The following is an 18,397-nucleotide window of genomic DNA, read 5'->3' on the forward strand; positions in this document are numbered from 1 at the left end:
TCGGCATGGGTGCAGGGAGGAAGCAGCGTAGCTCGGCCACTTGTATTTTTAAATAGCCCTGAACCATATCGTATTTTTAAATAGCCTCAGAGATTGCGAGCACGGCTGCAGCTATAACGTGCTGCCATCAGGTGTCCGTTTGACAGAATGCAAATGCAGCCGCAGCGCTCGGGGCGCCTTTTGCAGCCCCCATGAGTCGGGTCACACCCTACTGTTTCTTTCTCTTCCTCAATGTCTCTCTCTTTATTTTTTTCCCCATTAATATGGCATAAAAAATGCAGTCCTATTTTCTTCAGACGTACTAATCTCCTTCACAGAGAGCTTCTTTCACTGTTGGCTCTTGTTGGCCATATTTTAGGGATGATCGTTAGATCATGCTGGGTGAAATCCTGCCCACCCTGAAGTGAGTGCAAGTTCCTCTGATAATGCCAGTGGCATTAGGGCTTCATCTGTAATATTGGTTATGCGCCTTAAGCTGACGACTGAAACATATTGAATAGGAAAGTCATTAATAGAAAAACTGCCTGTTGTTATGCCTGATGTGCAGTTTGATGGGATATTGAGTGCAGCAGAGCTTTGCGATGGATCTGGAAGTGAGCATTGCGAAGACGACCGACAGGCTTTTAAACTCAACAAAGTCAGGTTTTGCTAGAATTAAATATGTGTGTGTTTGAGTTAAGAATACCCAAATAGAGAAAACTCAAAAGGACTAGGGAAGACAGAAGAGAGAGGAAAACAGCTCCTCCATGGGCCCTCTGTGACCTTACAGGCATCTGCCTCCCTTTTAATACACTACAGCATACACGTGAAACAGCCTGTTTGTCACAGGCACTTTTGGATTTGTTCTAAAATGTTCACGTTTGTGATTTGTGTTCACATAAAGCAAATAAATAGTGGGTTTATGAGTATTTTTGTAAATATCAGATGTTATGACCCCCAAACTGGAGAGTCAAACTTGAGATGTTGATCTAAAAATAGTTTTCTATGAGATCCATTTGTTTGTGATTATGTGGTGGTTTGAGACATCATGTTATATGTAATATAATAACATTTTCTTCTGAGTTGATTATTATGCTCTTCTGTGTCAGGGGACACTGTTTCACACATCCATGTGCATTTTGACTTTTCCCTGGCCCCGGCAGTTTGCCAGGTCTCAAGGGCTGTACCGTGAACTCCTGATGTTTCATGGTTACTTAAACCTCTCTCAGATATCATTCTTATCTTCCTTGTTCACCTGCAAATTTTTAATTTAGAGAAAGGAGAAAGTATTTCTGATGTTTCAAAATAGACCCCCTGCTGAGCTCTGTATAGTGAGAGAGAAATTGCATTTTCCTTCTTGGTTCCATTTTAAGTATTAGTTACCAGAAGGGCACCAGCTATTTTGGGTCCTTTAAGTATATGTGAACTTTAAGCATGTGTGAATAATCCCAATATTTTCCTCTGGTTAAGGTACCATGGTGGAAAAGGAACACAGATAGGCTTCAAAACATGAGTGAGGAGAAGGAAGGCCTTCAAGCCTTGTTAGGCCACATTCAGGTGTAATAAAGATGGTGCAACTCCATCAATATTGGTGGAAGTGCATTGATGATATTGACTTCAGACCATTTTTGTTTCTGATGGGAAATAATTAAAAACATATAGAGCATCTTTTACCTCCTGCTTGCATGCCTTGCTATTTTCTTAATTTTATTTTATTTTTAAGGAAAAACTGGTCCACGTCCTGGATTGTTCTCACTGCTAGGAAAATGGAATTCTACAAAGAATCCAAGCAGCCGGCGCTGGCCAACCTGGTAGGTAATCAACCATCCAACATACTCAGCTTCCTTGCAACTGTTATTTCAGTATAAAAAGTTTGGTGTTTACATAAGATAAATTCAGACTGAGCTGGCAACCTTCAAAGGTTTGAGAGCAGCTGAAGGAAAATGCCTTGATAAACTTTTAATCAGATGTAGTGTATGAGAAGAAATAGGACTTAGCGTGTCCTTTATTAAGAGGTGCATTTTGAGAGTAATTGCAAAGTGAGACAAATGGTGAGTGACTATCCAGTAATGTGAAGGTAACACTTTAAATTAAGGTGCCATTTATAAATGCTTTATTCTTATTTATGAAAATGATCACTAAATGCAGCTACTTCCTCAAATAATGTATTATAAAGTATGTTATAAAATGCATTAGTAATAAATGCGTAACAGATGATGCGATGAGAATCTGTTGCAAAGGATATTGTGAGATGTAAATTGTATTAAACCATGTATGTGCATCTTTAATACATGAATTTAAGTTGTTATCTACCATCCTATAAAGTGGCTTATACATTAATAAATAATAATAAATTATTTATAAATGGCACCTTAATATAGGGTGTTACCAAAGCAGAAAACATTACAAGTTAGCAAAGTGATTTTTTATCGTAGTATAAATGTGACATCTACCATATCCTGCTAACCTTCCTGAATATTTCTATGACTCCATCTAATGCAGCTAATGCAATTTCTGTAGCCTGTAGTTACTACAAAGTGAAATTTGCAGTACCTTTTTATTGTGCCCCAAGGAAAGACGACCGATCTTAGTCTTCAGAGATGTGACAGCTACGTTGCGCAAGCAATAATGGCATGTATCCCTTCAGTGCTAGTTACTGCCGAGTTTGAGCCTACGAACCTGAATGTGGGCAACAAAAGGGGAATTTGGGAAATGTGTGACACTGTGGGCAGCGAAGGGACAGATTTGACAAAGCCTTGTTGTGAAAGACTCTCAAGGCCTGATCAAACCTGCCAAATCTCATTGGCATGATGGGTGGCCACAAAGGTGCTCTCTTTGGCAGGAGTCACAAACAATAAGCTATTTTTTTCCATGGCAGGTGATACAAATCTTTTCTTCTATCTATTCTTGATCTACCAATGCCACCTGTCATAAAATCAGCTTTAAAGGACATCTTTTCATGCCTTGCTTTTCTGGAAAGAAGGTGAGGGTTGTAGCAAAAATAAAAACAATAGACGAAACAATAAAAGTAAATAAAGGGTGAAATCTGGCATGTTCTGCTTGTGTTTGTGCTAGTACAGCTGGAAAATACTACTTTTCTGCAGCCATGAAAACAGTATAGATTTAATTAATATTTTTTCAGAATTATCTGTTTTTCTTAAAGTTGAATTTGTTATTTAAAAAAATAGTTTCAGGTGAACTTATTAGAACTAATCTGATAATTTACTAGCTTGCACTTCTATCTGCTACCTCTTCTCCTCTCTCTTTGCAAGCCCTCACCCAAATCCCAGGAGATAAATGGACTACTGGAAATTCAACATGCAGGAGATGCGATTCTTGTTCTGAGACTCCTCCACATCCTCATAAGCTCTTTGAGGATTTAGATACTAAAATAGACCTGCCTGGAGCATGGGATTTTGGCCCAGATCTCTGTTGAACTCAAAAAATTAAGGTGTATTATGAGAAGGCACCTTCTGAGGAGTCAGTTCCTTCCCCTGAAGTCTCAGTCATCACCAGTGTTTACAGTTGGTGAGATAATACCTACTGCCTTCTGCGTTAGGAAGAACACAGACGTATTGATCCCATATTTTGCTCATTATGGGGGAAAAAAAGTGAAAAGTGGAGGTATTTTTTTATTCTACGTTAGATCTGAACACTGAGTCTGTCAACGTTCACTAGGGCAGAAAAAGTTGATAAAGTTACATTTTCTGTCTGTTGCATATAACTTATATGAAATGGTAAATAAACATTGGGTAAAGCTTGAAAACAACAAGACCTGTCAGTATTCAAAATCTTACAACCCAATTTCTTAAACCCAAATTTCACACATCAAAAAAAGCTAAACTGGCATGTTGATCTCATCAGATAAAGGGAATGCAGTGCTTATTTCCTTTGTAAGCCATTTAACCAGATATAATTTTGATAGTGGAAAGGGAATAATACAAAAAGGATTCATTAGAAATAATTTGTTTACTGATTTTATTTTTTTATCCAGCTGTAGTTTACTTAGGAAAAACAGGAGCTCAACCGTTAATTAAATAATGCAATAGAGGCAATGTTCATTCACGATAGTATGACTTATAACAAAGGGGTTTTATTGTTAGCAGGAAAATGATGTGACTTAACAAAAAGAATAATGTTCCTTTGTATTATAAAGATATTAATTCATTAATTATTAACTATTAAATATGGTACATGAAGTGAAAATTTAGAATAAGACAGCATCATTATAAGAGGAATGATATTTCACAATAAAGGCAACAGGAGAGAGGGAAATGCAAACACATTCTAATCATACCTCTTTTTCTGATGATAGGATAACATTTAGAGGTGATTTAAAGTTATATTTACCAAAATCTTTAGTAATGTTCTAATGCAAAGAACTAGAAATAGCTAAAAGGAGTTTTTGTTTTTGCTTTGTATGATTGTAGATGTAGGACTCACTGTAACAACTTTCCTATTGATTTGCATGGAGAAGACTGGGATCCATAGCTTTCTGGTGAGGCTAGTGACAATATCTGGTATTATTATTAGCAATAGTTAGAGCACAATAATTAAAGCACACAGAGGAGAGATTCAGAAAATGAGCTTGTTTACAAATATTACTGAAAATGCAAGTTTACATCCCATGTAGCTAAATAATTATCTTTTGTTGCTGCCTTGATCATTTGTGGTCATGCTTTTGATACATTTTTTTTTTTTTAGCATTCATATCAATATAACTTGCTTTTTATTTTAAATTAAGGACATTGTGATCTAAAGGGATCACAGCTCCATTCTTTCTTACCATTGTTAAATTCTATTATCAGTTATCTTTCTGACCAAAAGAAAGTAGTCTGTTTATTCCCTGAGATAGTTTATTCAACAGAGGTTATTTTAACCTCAGGTTATTAGCCCATCTGCAAAGTAATTTAGTGAGTGAAAATGCCACCGAAATCCATATTCATGTTTAGGAAGATTTCACTGTAGCAGACACTTGTATCAATTTACAGCATAACCCCCCTCCAACAACACTGATATAACATAATTGCTCTGACTGCAAAACACAGAGCAAGGACGCTGAGTGCTCAGGCTTTCCCGATAACCTTAACTTACTCTCTTGAAGTGTCTCTGGGTAACGCTTAAACTGGGAAGCAAACTATGCAACATAACCATGTTTAGGCCAGAATGAATTTCTAGGCAATTTTCCTGGGGTCCCTACGGATTCAAGCAGGGGTCCCCATTGTGTGGAGCTCCCCAGGTGCTGATGTGCATGATGGACAGTTTCAGGCTTGATGGATCTGATGGTTTTGCTTTGTACACTATGCCATATCCACGAGTCTCATATGGTGTTCATGGACCCCTCGTATCCCACTGTGGGCAGAATTGCTAAATTCTTCAGAAGAGAAGATTTCTAGTTGATTATTTTATATAGCAGAAGGGTGTTCAACCTTCCAACACCATGAGCTTGCATCCCATCTTTTCTGGAAAAGGAGATGCAAATACTTATAATTCTGTTTATTATGAAATCAAAGTTGTAAACAAATTCTAGTTTATTGCAACAACAAAATGAAACTGTGTGTGCACTGAGTGCACAGAGGAGTCCAAGTTCTGCTGCTGCATATATTTTTGTACAATCATAGAAATTAGAGATGGTAAAATACTACAGAGTTCACTATTCCATCTTCCTACAAAACTTCCCTGGGCTTTCCATTGTTTTTTCCTTACTTCAGTGTGAAATGCCATGGCAGTCTTCCTGGAGAAAATATTCTGTAGCCCAGTTCCCTTCACTATCAAGAAACTATTTCCTGTTTCTTTGTCTACATTTTAATCTCTTATTTTAATCTCATTACATGTTTTCAAAATTTCTCAACTATTTCTGCTGGTGGAATAAAGCTGCCTGTCTTTATTAAAGTATTTTCAGGCTCAGACTATCCTTTTGGGTAATTTTTTCAAAGAAAGGAAGGTGACCTACTTTGACATGGCTGTGTTGTGTGCTCATGATGGGTTAACAGAACTGCTAGCTCTGTGCGGTGCACACCTAGTCTTTCCATGGAGTCCTGGGGAGGAAACTTCCCTGGGGTATCTCCTGGCCAAGGAGAGTGATCTAGTCAGAGGAGGCACTATAGCCCTATTTATAAAAGTATAGTATACTGGAATTTATATTTTTTCCCCATTTGAAAATTTGTTTGTATTAATAGGTTGATGTTTGTCTAGATTTTTTTCAACTTTGTCACTTTTGCCATGCAAATATTAACTGATTAAATTTCACAACTTGATTTTACAAAGATGTATCAATACTGCAGTTTTGATCTGTTATTAAAAATTCAGAAGGATTAAGTTCTTGTCAGAGTCTAGGCAGGAAGTCTGAGGCAGAATTGGGGGGAAAAATCCAAACCCTGCTCTTCTAGTGGTTTAGTCACAAGAACATCTTTTTGTTTTGAACAGCATATTTCTTGTATTTAAAAAATTAAAAAAAAATAAAAAATAAAAAAAGGAGCAAAGGCACACAGAACTGTCAGTTTTAGAAGAGCTGAACCATGGTGGTTTTATGGTTTGGCAAATGGAGAAAATAATTACAACTCCAGTACTGAAAGCTGCCAGAGACTCTGGCTGCAAATTACTTGATGAGGATACCTTACTCTGCTCCTTTTAACCTAAATAAGTCCTTTTCTACCCCTCTCAAAAGCGCTCTGGAGAACACACGCTTTTTTTTAACTAATAGCAACATCAGAGAAATTCAGTGAGCAATCTTTGGAAAGCTGATTATGAGGCTGATGCTGGACTGGCCACTGTTAACTTCTATTAAGTCTCTTTATCACCAATGTCATTTTTCAAGGTAAAATGGCTTAAGAACAACAGAGCAAAAAAGATGCATCGAGGTGATTAATTACTTTATGTGGATATTACTCCATATCTTACCCAAAAGGGACTTATTAATGCTTTGTACTGTTAACAGTAGTATTTTTATTGTCTGGGATGTGCAGTAACCTAATCTACAAAGGCTACTCTAAACTACCTGGGCTTTGCCAGAACTACTGCACAGGCAGAGTCCCTGGAGAAGGAGCTTAGATGGCAAATGAGGATTATTGTGCTTTACACCAACTCCCAGCAACATAAATGATACAGGCAAACAAATCTGGTCTTTGAATTATTTGCATCCATACGGAGGAGCTGGGAAAGCAGAGCTGTGTCACTCCGGGATGCACGGACTGACATTGTGACATAACAAACTGTGTGGAGCTACCCTAGTGTTGAGCTCTTTCGGGGTGTCACATGTGCCCTCGAAGCCTTTTTTGTTAGGAGCTAGAAATGATAATTTGTTTGGAGAGAGGAGATAGCTTGTCCTACAGATACGATGTATGTTCTTGTCTAATTTCTGTCCTTTCCAGCTGCATCAGTTTAAATTTGCACTTAGAAAACCCACAAAATTTTACCTTTAAACCCCATGGCTTTTCAAGAGGTTTTGCAAAGTAAACATTTAAAATATCTGGTCAATGTGTATGAATTTGTGTTTTGATCTATTTATATTAGACTGTTTTTTAAACCAGCTAATTATTTTTAAAATTATGTATGTAGTACAAGAACCTTATTTCTGAGTTAAGACACCTCAGGAGTGGTTATTTGATAATGCCAGGCAATAATGAACTGTTTTCAGTAATATCAGCAGCTGTGCTACAACAATCTGTCACCTGAACTTGATCTATTCTTGTTTTATCTGATACCTGTCCCCATTTGTGAAAAGTCAGGCCATATTCATGGTTGACTTTTTTTTTTTTTTTTCTTTCCAGAAACCAGGATATAAACCTGAGTGTGTGGATTTGTGTGGTGCTCGTATCGAGTGGACCTCAGAGAAATCCAGCAGAAAGAATGTCTTTCAGGTAAGAGGCAATGCATGCATTTCATTACTCATTTGAGTATAAACTCTGTTAAGTTAAGAGGTAGGTTTTATTTCCTTGATTTTAATAACTAGAGACTGATTTAATCCAGCATTTTTTCTTACCAATACAGGAATGTAACATTTTATCAAGCATCAGTTTACTATTTTTCTAAGAGAAGGATTTCTGATGAGTGAGTCTCCTAAACACTTGAGAACCTGTTGATTTATTGATTAATGCTCTATATTCAATTTGTTTTAAAACTTAGTAGGTAATTGCTTTGGGTTCAGGCCTAGAATCTTGACCTAAAGGACTTCCATAAACACAGCTTCTCCAAACTGCTTATACAAGCATTGCTCCAACACAGTGTGGTTACTCTGTTTATTTTTATTGCTGTTCAGGGTCCTCAGACGGTGATGACCCAGGTTCATTTCTGGAAGGGGAGGGGAGGACTTTAAAAGCTTGACTCTGTCAAGGCCAGCATAGAAGGACATGTATTACTCATAGGACTATTCTTCATTGATGGAAAATGATATTATTTAATTACTCCATCTAAATCCCATTGAATAGAAAGGGAGGATCAAGGCCCAACAAGATGAAAGGATGAGAAAAGCGTTACTGCAAGGTTAACATTCCAAGATCTAGGGGCTAAAATAGTTTATTGCAACATCTTCAGGTTTTGGACATAATCCAGCTCCCATGAATATCAGTAGAAAGGGGTATTTTTTTTGTTTCACTGAAAGTTGCATCAAACCACATCAAAATATTATTCTCTATGAACGGATTTTTTCCCAGAGTTCTAATGTTAAGAATTTTTAACAATACAAACAATAAAGGGAGGAGAGATGCAGAAGGGAACATGTTAGGGTCAAGATACTGTTAGTTACCAGATAGTCCTTTGGCATCATCACCAACGAAACATGCTGGAGGAACCAACTGTGCCTGGGTCTGGAGTTTAAGAAAAAAAAACCACCACACACAAAAAACCCCCTAAGGGACAATACGTGGCTTCTTGAAAAGAAATCTCTTCGGGTCAACTGGGTGTTACAGAGACTTTTCAAGGTTTATTTTTCTAGACATCTTTCTAAAGTGCATGCAATATTTAGAAATATTCCTCCTCTTCAAGACAGTGAGACTTATGCTTCTATACCCCCCACATCCTTCAGGTTGTCTTGAGACAACACTTGGAGCTTTGTCATTTCCTAGGTATTTTTAGAATAAATATTTTGGTTTTGCTGTCAATCTTCAGCTTTTTCACTTGGAATGTGATTAAGTATAACCTTAGCCTTCACTCCTGCAACCCCCTGAGCACACTGACAGGTCTTCTGAGCTTCTAGGGTTTATTTCCCATTTTGCAGTAAGCAAAATTTCTGTTTGGAAATGCATATCGGAGTGGTGATTCATTGCAGCTAATACATTTCCAATGTAAAGACAACTGAAGCTCTGTTATTGATTTACCAAACTGGTTGTATGAAGACTTTGCAATGCATTTTCTTCTCACTTCTGTTAGCATGAGGTGAAACTCCACTGAATCAGAATAATGTGAGAAAGGAAACTCATGCACTACTGTTTGAACCCATTAAAACGTGTCTTCATCAAGCCAATAAGTGAGTGGGAGAGACATTAAGAAGTAGAAGCATGGGAGGAAGGACATATGTTAAGACACATTTTGAAAAGGGATGGAGCATTGTTTAGACAGAGAGCTACAAGAAGATTATGCCAGATGGTAAGAGCGAAAGAGGAGAAGGCTTTGGCATCAGTAGTGGTGACATTTTGGGAAAGGAAAGGACTGAACGAGACTGGTGCTACATGAGCAGATAGAGTGGGAAGGGGACTAGAGAGAGAGCGAAGATTTATGAGATAGTCTGGAGGGAATCCAAGGCGAGTTCGAAAGCAGAGAGGTCAGTTTGTACCTGGATACTGAATATTTCAGGAAACACTTCTGATGATCTAGTTATCCCTTAGCGGGTGGGAAGAAGATTGATAATGTATGTTTACTTATTCATAGATTTGCTCAAATAAAAACAACATTGGTGATATTTTTAAATTCTTTTTTTCTTTTTGTGACCTAAATATAGATGCATCACATTGCTATTTGATTAAATACTTTAGCTGCCTGACTCTGAAATGATCAGAAATAAGTATGATTATATCTTCAAAGCATGGCAGCAAAGCATAGTTGGTGGGTTTTTGTTTCACTACTTCCTGAATAATACAACATTCTTTTCTGATTCAAACAGAGCAATGGTTGCTTTCTGCTGATGTGTTGTACTAGAGGTAGATGCAGAATTTTGAGTTTGATTTAGCCCGGGTGCTCAATTTGAGTACGTGAATTATAGATTAGAAATAGAAAATGACTATTGAGATTTTGGTTTGAAGAAAAAGAAGGAAATCTTGAATTTTAAAATCTAAGCATACAACAATTAATGGATGGTAACAAGAAGATGGAGTATAGGAGTATCATAAAGAAAACTAATTGGAAACATGATCGATGCAGGGGGGAAAAAAAAAAAAGAGGAAATAGTAAGTAAATGATATTCAGGCAGGAAGATTTGGGTTTCTGGTCTTGATCATGAGGTTTTCAGCAGTGTTACTCCACTCATTTTAATTGAGCTACTCTGTTTAACAGGATAAGTCTGATCTGTCTCTCACACTATCCAATTTGTGCATACAATCTATTTCTGTTCTTGATGAACATGTTACGTGGGTTTTTCCTCAAATTTTCTTAATAGTAACTGAAAATACGCACATCTTATAAAATCTAACCTTCTGATTTTCCTTCATTTATTTTATTGATGATATAGTTAGCACCAAGGAAAAGAACTGGTTAGAAACAGCTTCACATGATGAATGTAGCAGTTTGCAGTGAGATACTGTGCTGTTTGTTCTCGTTGGCTGAATGACGCGATACACTAGGTCTTCATCAGAGGAGTGGTGAATAAAAGAAGATTTATGTTCAAATCACATGCTTTAAATATTTCTGCTAAGTGCTAGTTTGCTCTTTGGTGTTTAGCCTGAAATTTAAAGCACTGAGGATTAAAAGGATTACAACATAATCTTAAATAATCCTAAGTGTCATTTACAGAGAGATGGTTGTAATAACTAAATAAAACCATGTTAAGGGATGGCAGTGTTGTCAGTCAGCAACTGGAACAGAAACAGCACCTATGTCACTCTGTCATTCTCCTCTTTCCTTTATTTCACTTAGTTTGATATCTGGTAGGTGCATTTTGATGCAGGTTATCAAAAATAAAATAATGTGATGGGCTGCTTCTCAGTCAGTACTAATATGGCTGCTGAGGCACCAGTAACTAGGTTAGATTACAGATTTTCTCAATATTCAGTGATTTCTGTGTCTAGTAAACTTTTCAACTGGAATTTATTCTTTCCCCTGCTTTACTCATCCTCTACTCTAAGTTAAGCAGCCCTTTTAATTTCAAATTCAGCCCAGACGTTGTGGAAGACGTGCTATTGACCTCTGGCTTCATAATTCTGGAACTTCATTAGCACAAAGTCTTGTGGCTGTAGACTATTTCCTTGAAGAGGTTTTGGAAGATTTCTCTCAGATGATTCAAAAAAGAAAGGAAAAATAGGAGAGAGTTGAAGAGTGCAAAGAAAGGTCACAAACATCATACTTACGAATTGGTGAAGCTGCTTTGTTCTCTTAATAGCACTATTCATTTAACTAACAGACATTTTTTAGTTTCTTTAGTAATATTTTTTTCCCTGTTTACCAAGTTCATTTTTTAGGAAGGTTTCATATGAAGGATTTCTGGAGTTCGATGCCCTGGCTCTTGACACAGATCTGGTGTGATATTGGTTTATGTTTCAGTACACTGCAGCTGTAAGGGGTTACTCATTCATACACAAATAAGAATTGTAAGTGTATTTTACAAATAGAGAAATCTGTGTAAGATGTACAGTATTTCAACAGTGAGACAGCTGAAAGCACAACTATACCTATGTGTAATATGAAAGAATTTATCTTGCAGCTGTTTCATATATAATAACATTTATGGTGCTGATCTAGGGTAACTCCCTTGTCCTTGAAGCTATCCAGCTTTGTCTGAGAGTATAATCTGAATGATAAGCTATTTTGTTCTACATACTGTGGGATCAGTATAGTATCTGGATGCATCCCAGGAATGTTTTAAGTCACCGCTTTTTGCCATGGGAAGGATCATTTTCTTTTCTGTGATCTCTCTAGAGGAAGCACTGAGAGTGCAAAGTGGAGGGGCTTGGGTTGGGATTGGTATTTGGATTTCTTTGCATGTTTTTAAAAATAAATGCTGTATAGAGGAGGCAAGTCTAAAAAATCCACCTTGCACTCAGCTGGACACAGTGGTCCTTACCAGCATGTCCCCCATCTCAGACCTGCCCTGGAGAAAGTGCTGTTTCCTGAGCCTGAGAGCGCTCTTGCCTGCAGCTCCTACGAGACACACAGTAACCTTTGCTGGCTTTGAATTAGATGTGTATTAGATGGACCTGTTGTGATTTTAAAACATCTGTACAGCATTTTGCCCACTTCTGGAGGTTACTGCTGTGATTGCGGTTTAATTTCTATCCCAGGGACCTGAATATATTATTGCCTAATTAAAAGACTTAGCCACATCACAGAGTTATTAGATGGTGTCAGCAAGAGGTTCTTTAAATAATAAACTTATAATTAGTTTTTAAAAAGCACAAGAAATTGTCTTACTTGAGTCCCCAAATTTTCTGCGGTATCTAGCATTTCAGATCACGACCTTTGCTTTTGGAATCTGCTGTTACAGTAGTGCTCTTAGTGTGCGAAACCAGGCAGGATCTTATGCAAGTAATGGCAGTAGACCTGTGTTTTCATTGCATGTCTGCCTGCCAAATTTTTATTGTTGATAAAAAAAGAACAGTAACAGAGTACATAGTGTAAGAAGAAAAATATCCTTGATTGTGGGGAAAGTTTTGCAGAAAATAGAAAATTGCACACAATACACATTCTAAACTTTATACAATTGGCAAGTCACTTTGCCTTCTAAAGAATTTAAAGTGACTTTTTAAGGTGATAAAGAGGAGAGAGATTTAGAGATGCTTGGTAAATGTATTATTACTATTGTTATTGGCTTTTTGTGTATGAAAGGGGCAGATTTAATTGTAATCACTTCAGCTGTGTTGACGGTAGCTGCTCCTGAGACCCAAGGAGGTGTTCTTGATTATTAAAAAGCACAATAGGTAGAAGCACTATCTGAGAAAGAAAAAGATCTTCATGTAATCCAGAATAAGCAAGAGCCTGGTAACTGGGGCACTTGTATAAACTATGGGATTTGCTGTTTCCCCCTTGTTTCAGAAGTGCCAGGTGAGCAATGGTCAGGCTTTAACCATCCTGGGTTAGTGAGCATTTGCCTTCTCTCACCAGTGTTTCACTCTTAGTTTTGTTGTTACTCACATTAGCCCAAAAAGAGGATATTGAGAGTGAAATGAAATTAAGGTTGCTTTGTAAACATGGACAAATGTTTGATGTGATTCATGTTTTAAGGAATATAAAGTCATAAATAAAGCCTGTTTCCCCTGTGATACAGTGACAGCAAAGCTTTACACCTAATGACAGGAACATGCAAACTGTACGACCTTGGATTTCATACGTATAAGACCAGCGACACCTTAAAGAAAATGAGAAAACTTTTTTATAATATGTACCAAAATGTTTTTACTTTATGTTTCAAACTACATACAGTTTGAAAATAAACAAGATATCAGCAGGAAGACACTTAACTTTGTCCATGGTGTGTATTTAAAGGCTTTGGAAAATGGTGTCTTCAACCTCTATAATAGAATTTCAAAGAACCTCTCTATACATTCAACATCTATAATAGAGTTTCAAGCATTTCAAGGAAAGCAACTTTATTCATAAATCTGACAAGCTGAGTAGTTAAGGTAGAGCTGTTACAAAGTTATAGCTGATATACTTCTCTCACTTCCTGTGGTTCCTGGATCTGCTTTGGGGTAACACCAAACCCTCGGTGGTGTCAGCAAAGGCCTTCTGTGTTTTGTGACAACAAAATCAGGACAGTAGTTTATTTCTTCTTATTAAAAATAATTTTAAATCCTAGTCACAATTTTACTGATAATGTGAAAAAAGTTATTACTTTTCAGGAATACTGAAGTCCATTCCTGATAAACAACATTTTGTTGTACCTGGCTGCTTGAAGGAAGATTCAAAATTCTCAACAAAACTTTGGCTGATTTGCAGCTAAATACCATCTTAGCTAGACAGTTCCTTTTTTCCCCATTATAGTCCTATGAAAAATTTCATGAAAATTTCACTGTGTTGGAAAAAAATCACTTGAGTCGTGTAACTTCAACAACTCACAGAGATCTTGAAACAACTTGAGCTGCTATGGGCATGGTGCCGTGGTGATGCTGCCTGCAGTGCTGCAGATCACCTCTGCTGTGGTACTCGTGTCAGGCCATGAAACATCAGGGCAATAAGCTCCTGTAACACGCTGGAGCTTGGGGGTCTTGTTAAAACTCAGAGAACTCCAAAATCAAGTTGAAAAGCGAACCTAGGTTTTTTGTGAAGATCAGCCTGATTTAAAAACCCTACCACCTGTATTCTCCAAATGTGACATTATGTGTACATAGATGTCTGTTTGCTAAAAATTATTATTATAATAGCTCACTGCACTTTTTTAAGAGCCCATCTTTTGACAGATGTAAGTGCTGATATGTGAGTGACTGTGATAGGTATGAGTGTCTGTGTATGCTCATACACATGTGCTTCTTAAGAAATTATATGAATCACTTAGCTTTTGACAGCTACGCTGCAGCTTTCAGAAGTGCAGATGTTATTTGTCCATCAGAAAAGAAAATATTTATTTCAAGCCACAGGCATTTTCTGCATTGCAAAAATAAAACATAACAGCAGTTAATGCTTAATGTGTGTGTGAAATAATTTCGTCAGGGACAGAAGCACGGCTGAGCATAAGGGCCTGGACAAATATGCGAGTGCACAAGAAGCACCTTTTGCCTTGGATAACACCGAATCTGACCAAAAAGCAGTCTGGGTAGTTCACCCATAAGCAAAGCACGACAGCAGAGCTGCTTATTTTTCCATCGTTTTTCAGCTGAATTCACGGAGGGTTGTGTTGGTTCTTTTTTTTTTTTTTTTTTTTTCTTTTTTTCCCCCCTTTTTTTTTGTACAGCTGAAGAAGTGAGAGTCGCGTTTTGCGGCTCGGATGTGAAATGGCAGTGGGCTGCAGCCTCTTGCTGCATTATTCATAAACATATTGCTGCCATCTCGTGGGCAGCGCACGAGCCGGCGCGGGCAGCGTTGCGGGCCAGGGCTGTCGGGGCTGTGGCCAGTGCCACGGGGGCTGTGCCTTTCCTCAGGGACTACGAACTCTGCAGAGGACAGGGTGCAGGTCACTTATACCCGCCATCACCACAGGGAGCATTTTTTGAAGCATTATTTTTAAAGAAAAAAAAAAACTGATGCCAGGCTGAACGGTTCATACTATTAACATGTATTTTAGCTGGTTGCTAAATGAAGTAATTTCTGCTTTTAGGAAGGACTAGTGCTGCTGTAAACCTGTATTCTCTAAATTATGCATGTGGTGGTAGTTTTATGTTTTAAGATGGTGATTATCTGCTGATCAGCGGAGCTGATAAGGAAAGGGTAAATAGCTTCATAAGGACGGGCTCGTTCAAGATAAAGCATGTAATGAGAATTATTGCTACAGATATCCAGTTTGGTGAACCTGATAAAGCCCTCTGATGTGAGGCCTTTGGTGCTGTGTTTTGTGTACTCCTAAAACGGGGAAAATAATATTTTCGTAGTCCTGGAAATCAGGAGCTGAAAGGAAGTGCAGAAATGCGAAAAGAGCCTGGCTTTCCTGATTCTTTAGTACTTTAAGGTTTGTGACTCTCCAGAGTGAAAACAGCCAAATTAATTTAAAAGCATTATAATTTTTGCAGCCTTCTTAATGTAAGTTAATATTAAAAAAAGATTGTCTTGATATGTGCCCAAATATTGCGCACGTTCCCTTAATTTATCAAACTTAAAAAAAAACACAAAGAGAAAAATGAATCCTAAATGAACTCACTCAGAGATAATCAAATCTGACTTGTTTACATGTTTGGTGCTGGTATTTCTGTATTCAGCCACTACATTTTTTAAAATCTTGGCTAAGACACTTTACTCCATTTTTGTGTTTCTCTTTAATGAGTGAGGCAGATATTTAAAGTTGGCTGGGCACGGCGAGCCTTGGCTGTCCTCTCTCTGAAAGGCAGCACCTCGCATTTGTGTGCAAAGGGATGCCAGACGATATGGTAGGGATTCACATTTTGTGTAGGAGAGATTTCTACCGCTGACATTCTTTGAGGAGAGGATGGGTTTAGATGTTTCAAGGTGTTAAATGGACAATGGCAGGCAATTAGAATGCAAGGGGAGAAATGCAAATAGTGAGCTGCCCTCTCTTTTAGATAACATACCTCTCGCTTTTCAGCAGAGTAGTCGTTCTTAAACTGATTCATGGACCACTAATGGGGGCGGGGGGGGGGGAGGCTTTTTGAAATGGTAATACAAGCGTAGCCAGCCTGAGAAGACATTTAAGGTAGTTCCCAGATGGTACAAATGAAAGGAAAACCCAGAACATTTTCCACAAGGGACCCTGGCTTTTCAAACCTCCTCCTCAAGTTTATTGATTTTGAGGATGCACCTCCAATTGATCGCATTTATACAGTAATTTTAAATGGATTATGAGAGTTGTTAAAACTTGAGTTTGAGTTTAGGGGCTGGATTTCTTGAATTCCGGTGTGTTGGTTTGGGCTTTTTTTTTTTTTTGCTTTTTCATTTTTCTTTTCACTGCCTTTTTTTCCAATTTGGGGTGAATAAATTCCTAGGAATTACATGTAATTGCATCTTTAAAACAGGGTGATCCAAGAAGCTTAGCAAATGTTTTCTTTGGCAAACAGAGTTGCAAAGAGGAGATGTGGTTTGCTTACCATTTCATTTAAAAATAGACTATCTAACTTAAATTATGAGACCATTTTAACACTTAAAACCCACAGCACTTGTCAGCTTCCCCTTGTTTTTCTGATCATGATTGCAACAAATACATTATTGTTTAAAATTTTAACGTACTTGAAACCTCGAATGTGTTTAACTTCCCCCCTCCAAGTCAGAGTTTACAGGTGAACTTTTGCAGATTGAGCTTTAGACTGATTTTCCAGTATGCATTTGTATAAGTGAATATTTGTATGAGAGCATGTGTTAATTTATGAAAATGAGAACCAACTACTAAGACTCTCTTAAGTAATAGATTTATTATTATTTTCTATTATTTGTACATAGTCATCACTAGGTGGAGGCATACTTTACATATTCTATTGAACATGTCATCTGTTATGGACTGAGATGAATTGCATTGATACTGCATAGTTAAGTGAATGACAGGCTTTTAATCTGAACTGTTGAAGTAACCTGTTACCACCAAACACCCAACTCTCAGACAGACTAAGCAAACTTGTGTTTTGACCACTACTATTACTGAAAAACAATGAAAATTGAATAGTTTTTAATCATGGGCTGTACGGAGATCTCTTGAATTAATTTAGAAACATCATTCATGTTTGGTAAAGTTAAAAGCAGAGAACAAAGCAGGTGTCATGGAGCAAGAGATTGAAATAACAAGTGTCTCTCCATTTCAATAAGCCACCCTGCAGTAACTAAATCAATGTATGATGGATTGACTGGGTTTTTTTGCTCCTCTTTTTAGTTATGGTAGCAAAGTCTCTTCACAGCCCATCCATATTTTCTCATGGTACAGGGCTACCTGCTATAGATTGTACAAGTTAGATTTTGACTGACAGTAACAAGATCTACCTCCATTGATGCTAATACACCAACTTCACTGAAATTCTCCTGATTTACCCCAGGGCTAGATCTTACACATTTGTGCAGCATAGCACTATGCTTATGTTTCTCTCTGGTGTTTATGAGATGATAGGGCAGAGTCTGTGCAAGGTGTTCCTCGGCTAACACAGCCCAAGCCACATGTTTGAGAGGTTACAAAAGGAAACTCTCAGGTGCGAATGTGGGAGTTGGAGAGAAGAATTCTTCCTCCATTCTTAGAATAATGTCTTATGGCTCTTCATGACTTATAATATCCTTGGCTTTTATTTTAGGAGAAAGAAAGGTCATGGTGCATAAAGAAAAAATGCACTTTAACCAGAAAATAATTCCTATCTTTTCAAGCAAGACACAGATGTCTTCTGAATATGCTGAGAAAAGTGGGAGAAATATATATTAAAATGGCAGAGATGTAAAAATATTTTCGAGGATGGAGTCAGGATTGTTGAGAGAGATTTCCTGAGCTTTGTAGCTTCTTAGCCCCAAAAGGGCATAGTGGACATTGGCTGTGCCTTGAGCTTTGTCATCTGCCTTGGGCTGCTCTGCCGTCCTTCTGGGCAGAGTCAGCCAGTTACACCTTGGGGCAAGTGCCCCTCTCACCCCTTTCATAGGCAGGGGTGTAAAACCACTGCAGTGTAGCTGAAATATGCCCCCCCCACACTTTCTTTGATTTCCTATG

At 37.7% G+C, this 18,397-nt stretch overlaps 1 protein-coding gene across 5 annotated transcripts in view; it reads left to right on the forward strand.

Annotated features, from left to right (window-relative positions):
• Nucleotides 1–18,397, forward strand: part of ARHGAP15 (Rho GTPase activating protein 15) — a 326,332-nt gene that overhangs the window by 50,357 nt on the left and 257,578 nt on the right. For all 5 annotated transcript variants that reach the window (XM_074873787.1, XM_074873784.1, XM_074873788.1 and 2 more), the window contains 2 exons: nucleotides 1,703–1,790; nucleotides 7,749–7,838. In XM_074873787.1, coding sequence (XP_074729888.1) covers nucleotides 1,703–1,790; nucleotides 7,749–7,838 — 178 coding nt within the window. The remainder of the gene's footprint in view (nucleotides 1–1,702; nucleotides 1,791–7,748; nucleotides 7,839–18,397) is intronic.

Source organism: Strix uralensis, chromosome 6 (genome assembly GCF_047716275.1).
Source record: "Strix uralensis isolate ZFMK-TIS-50842 chromosome 6, bStrUra1, whole genome shotgun sequence".
NCBI classification, from domain to species: Eukaryota; Metazoa; Chordata; class Aves; order Strigiformes; family Strigidae; genus Strix; species Strix uralensis.